The following is a 3,415-nucleotide window of genomic DNA, read 5'->3' on the forward strand; positions in this document are numbered from 1 at the left end:
TTCCGCGTCACCAGCCTGGTACCCCTGCCCCCTCCGTCTGCCCCTGCCAAGAAAATGCCCCCGGAAGGTAGGTCACCCGCTTCTCACCAAGGTCCTCTCCTCAGACCTCATGGTGTGGCTGGACAATGTTGTGCCACCAGGAGAGGAGAATCGTAGAATCACAGAATCATTAAGGTTGGAAAAGACCTCAAGGATCATCAAGTCCAACTGTCAACCCAACACCACCCAACCCACTAAACCATGGCTCAGAGCACGAGAGAGGCTTGCTGATGGCCTGCGATGCTGAATCCATGTGATCCTTGAGCTGCTGGCTGCTGGAAGGGTTTTTTCAGCAGGGTTATTTCAGACCCTGGTCTGGTGTGTGATGTCTGGTCTGCCCTGCCCCTGAAAACGTTCAAGGTCAGGTTGGATGGGGCTCTGGGCAACCTGATCTAGTGGAAGATGTCCCTGCTCACTGCAGGGGCATTGGACTAGATGACCTCCGTGGTCCCTTCCGACTCAAACTATTCTATGATTCTATGGGATTTCTTTGCTTGGAACCACCAGGACAAGGGAGAGGGCTGGATCAGGGCATGAAATGGGGATATGTGTCCCCCACCCTGGGTCTGGCATCCAGATCAGAGGCTGTTGGGGTGGCACTGGGGGCTTCCAGGAAGCAGCAGCCCAGTCTGGGACAGTTTCATCCTGCCTTTTGGAAACCATCCCCAAAGGGCCTGGATTAGCCAGCTCCGTTCAGTCCAAGCGCTGCTCAGCACGCGCTCCCCAGGGCTGGGCAGGGACCTGCTTTGACACGGTTGTTCCCAGTGCTGCTGACTGTCATGTGTGTTTCATCTGAGCACACGTGTCCCAGGCTCTGCCCCACCACCACCACACACAACTTTCTATCAGTTATCTGGGTCCCTTCCAAAGCTGTAGGGAGGCACAAGCTCCAGCCAAGTCACCCTGATTTGTCCCCTGGACCCTGGTGTCCCAAGCCACCCGCCACGTCCCCAGAGGTGCAGAGTTGGCTTCAGCAGGCTCATAAATTACAGTATCAATGAGAATTAGAAACTTGTGCTTTCACCTTCTGGCTCCAAGCCCCAGGCTCAGCTCTCCTCCTGTCTCCAGATTTGCTCGGATTTCACAGCTTTCCATCCAGCAGTTTGACTCAAATGTCTGTTCAAACTTTTCCACCCCATCCCTGGAAGCTGCAGTTCCCACCCAGATGAGGACGATGAAACCTGGGACAAAATCCCTGGGTCTGACAGCACCAGGGTGCTGGCTGCCCAAGAGGAGCGATGGCAAGTGGCAACTTTCCAAATACCCTGGAGCCTTCAAAGCATCAGAGCTGGCCAAACGTGCCTCTTCCTTTGACCCTCATCTTCGTGGGGCTTCAGAGCACAGATGCTGCCTAATAAATGCTTCAGTTGTTAGCTGAGGGCTAATTGGAGCAGTCGCTAATTGCACGCTCTGCTCTTTGCCTCCCTTCCAGTCGGTGCCTCTGGGTCGCCAAGGCTGGAGACCTCCACGGTCCGGACGTACTCCTGCTGAGGGTCAGCGTGACGGGAACCAGCCCGGTCCCGGGTAAGTGCGAGGAGGATGGAGGCCTCGGAGCTGGATGGGGATGGAGAGGAGAGGAGAGGAGAGGAGGAGGCCCAGTGTCCTCTACCCAGCGTCACCCAAGCAGGGCGTCTGCCTTCACCCAGGTTTGCCTTGCCATGGAGGACCACGGAGACCTCAGCGGTGGGGGAACAGCCCGCTGCTGCCTGAGGCTCACAGGACCTTGCAGAAGGGATGCTCAGCATCCCAACCACCGATGGTTTGTCCAGTCACTGGACAGATGGCCAGGGTGCCATCCTAGATGCAGGGTCCCACTGGGAGGGAAGGATAAGTCAAGGGCTTCAGAGAGTCTCCTGGGACCCTGCTGTGCCCCACGGAATTGTTCCCCTGGGCTGGAAGGAATTGTTACCGACTCTGTCTGGGTTTGTTGGCCTGTGGGTGCATGGGTGGAGGTGAGCCTCCATCCTCACGGGACCTTTCCCACTTCATTTCTTAGCACATCCCCACTATCGTATGGCCACATGCTGGCTGCCTTTCAGGATGAGAGCTCAGCCTGCGCCTGTTCCTCAGCCCAGACCAACAGACGCTGCAGTCTCACTGCTGTGGACCGAAAAGGATGCTCTCCATTACACTTGTGCACCCCACCGCTCCCCCTGGTTCCCCACGGCGCCCGCCTCAGGCCTCTCCCCGCTCTGTCTGGGCTACGGATGCTCTCGCTGGGTGCTCACTCCATCGCCGGCAGAAGTGTGGTACAACCCAGCAGAGCGGCAGAGATGCCCTGAAAGTGGGCTGCGATTTTGGAAGCCTTTCTCCTGCCTGGTTCACATCACCCATACGCTGTGGGCCGATGCACTGACTCACCCAAGCCCCAGGGATGATGCTGTCTGAAGGACTCGGAGCCAAGGAAGATTCAGGCTCATAAAAATCCTCATGCCGGGGCAGCTGGGCAAGGAGCTGCCCCCAGGGGGGGCTGGGACCAGTGCCAGGGTTGGCGCTGCATGGGACGGAGTGGGGACCAGCCATCGTGGGGGCAAGGAGAGCAGCTGTCTGCCCAGAGGTGCTGCGTTTTGGGGTGCTGCTTTTCGGGGTGCTGCCAGATGCCATGCAAGGGGAGGCTGCTCCTGCATGGCGGGGGCCACGAGGGGCGGCGGGGGGGAGGGGGGCGTGGGGAAGGGCTGGACCCGCCCCATCGGCTCGCTGCCAGCCGGGGCGGTACCTGGCACCCACGGGACAGGGGTGCCTCCTTGGGCACCCAGGGAGGTACAGCAGGGGCACCCACCGCCCCATGCCGTGCCCATCCCTTCCCTCCAGGTGCAGAGGAGATGCTCTCCCCTCCTGCCTCCAAGTGATGGGCAGGGATCAATCCAGGAGGCTCTTAACTCTTCCCATTTCTTTCCCGTAGGGTAGGATCTCTTCGTCTCCTCATGCCACGTTTGCCTTGTGTGGCCCCTATTTCTGATGTGATATTTATTGATGGCTGGAATGACCTTATACTTATCATGTGCTGTCTGGAAAGTGCAATATCTGAGAGGCTATACAGTCACAATGTCTTTTTGGTGTATTATTTGCCTAATACAGTATGAAATATTTTTTTAATTTGAAGAGTCGGTGAGCCCTTTATATCGATGCCCTCTTTCTTTCGTCATATTATTGGTACTGCATGGACTCCAAACCCTGGATCGGGGCAGGAAAGGATGTATGTGTGTTCCAATAAACAGGATTTTAAAGCAGTGCTGCCTTGAGCCTTTCTTTTAGAGCCCACATAAAAAATATAATTCGCCTTTAGCTCCCCTGTGGCTACAGGACTGAGCCCCAGTTGCAAACCAGTGAAACCACTGGTCTCCGTGGGGCTGGTTTAAGCATGGGACATCCAGTT

At 56.8% G+C, this 3,415-nt stretch overlaps 1 protein-coding gene across 1 annotated transcript in view; it reads left to right on the forward strand.

The window, feature by feature from the left end:
• PPFIA4 (protein tyrosine phosphatase, receptor type, f polypeptide (PTPRF), interacting protein (liprin), alpha 4) overlaps positions 1–2,083 on the forward strand; it is a 25,965-nt gene extending 23,882 nt beyond the window's left edge. The window contains 3 exon segments of the mRNA XM_010083061.1: positions 52–67; positions 1,472–1,563; positions 2,079–2,083. Of these exon segments, the coding sequence (XP_010081363.1) occupies positions 52–67; positions 1,472–1,563; positions 2,079–2,083 (113 nt within the window).
• Positions 2,084–3,415: the final 1,332 nt, after the last annotated feature.

The sequence above is a fragment of the Pterocles gutturalis genome, unplaced genomic scaffold, assembly GCF_000699245.1.
Source record: "Pterocles gutturalis isolate BGI_N339 unplaced genomic scaffold, ASM69924v1 scaffold16885, whole genome shotgun sequence".
NCBI lineage: Eukaryota > Metazoa > Chordata > Aves > Pterocliformes > Pteroclidae > Pterocles > Pterocles gutturalis.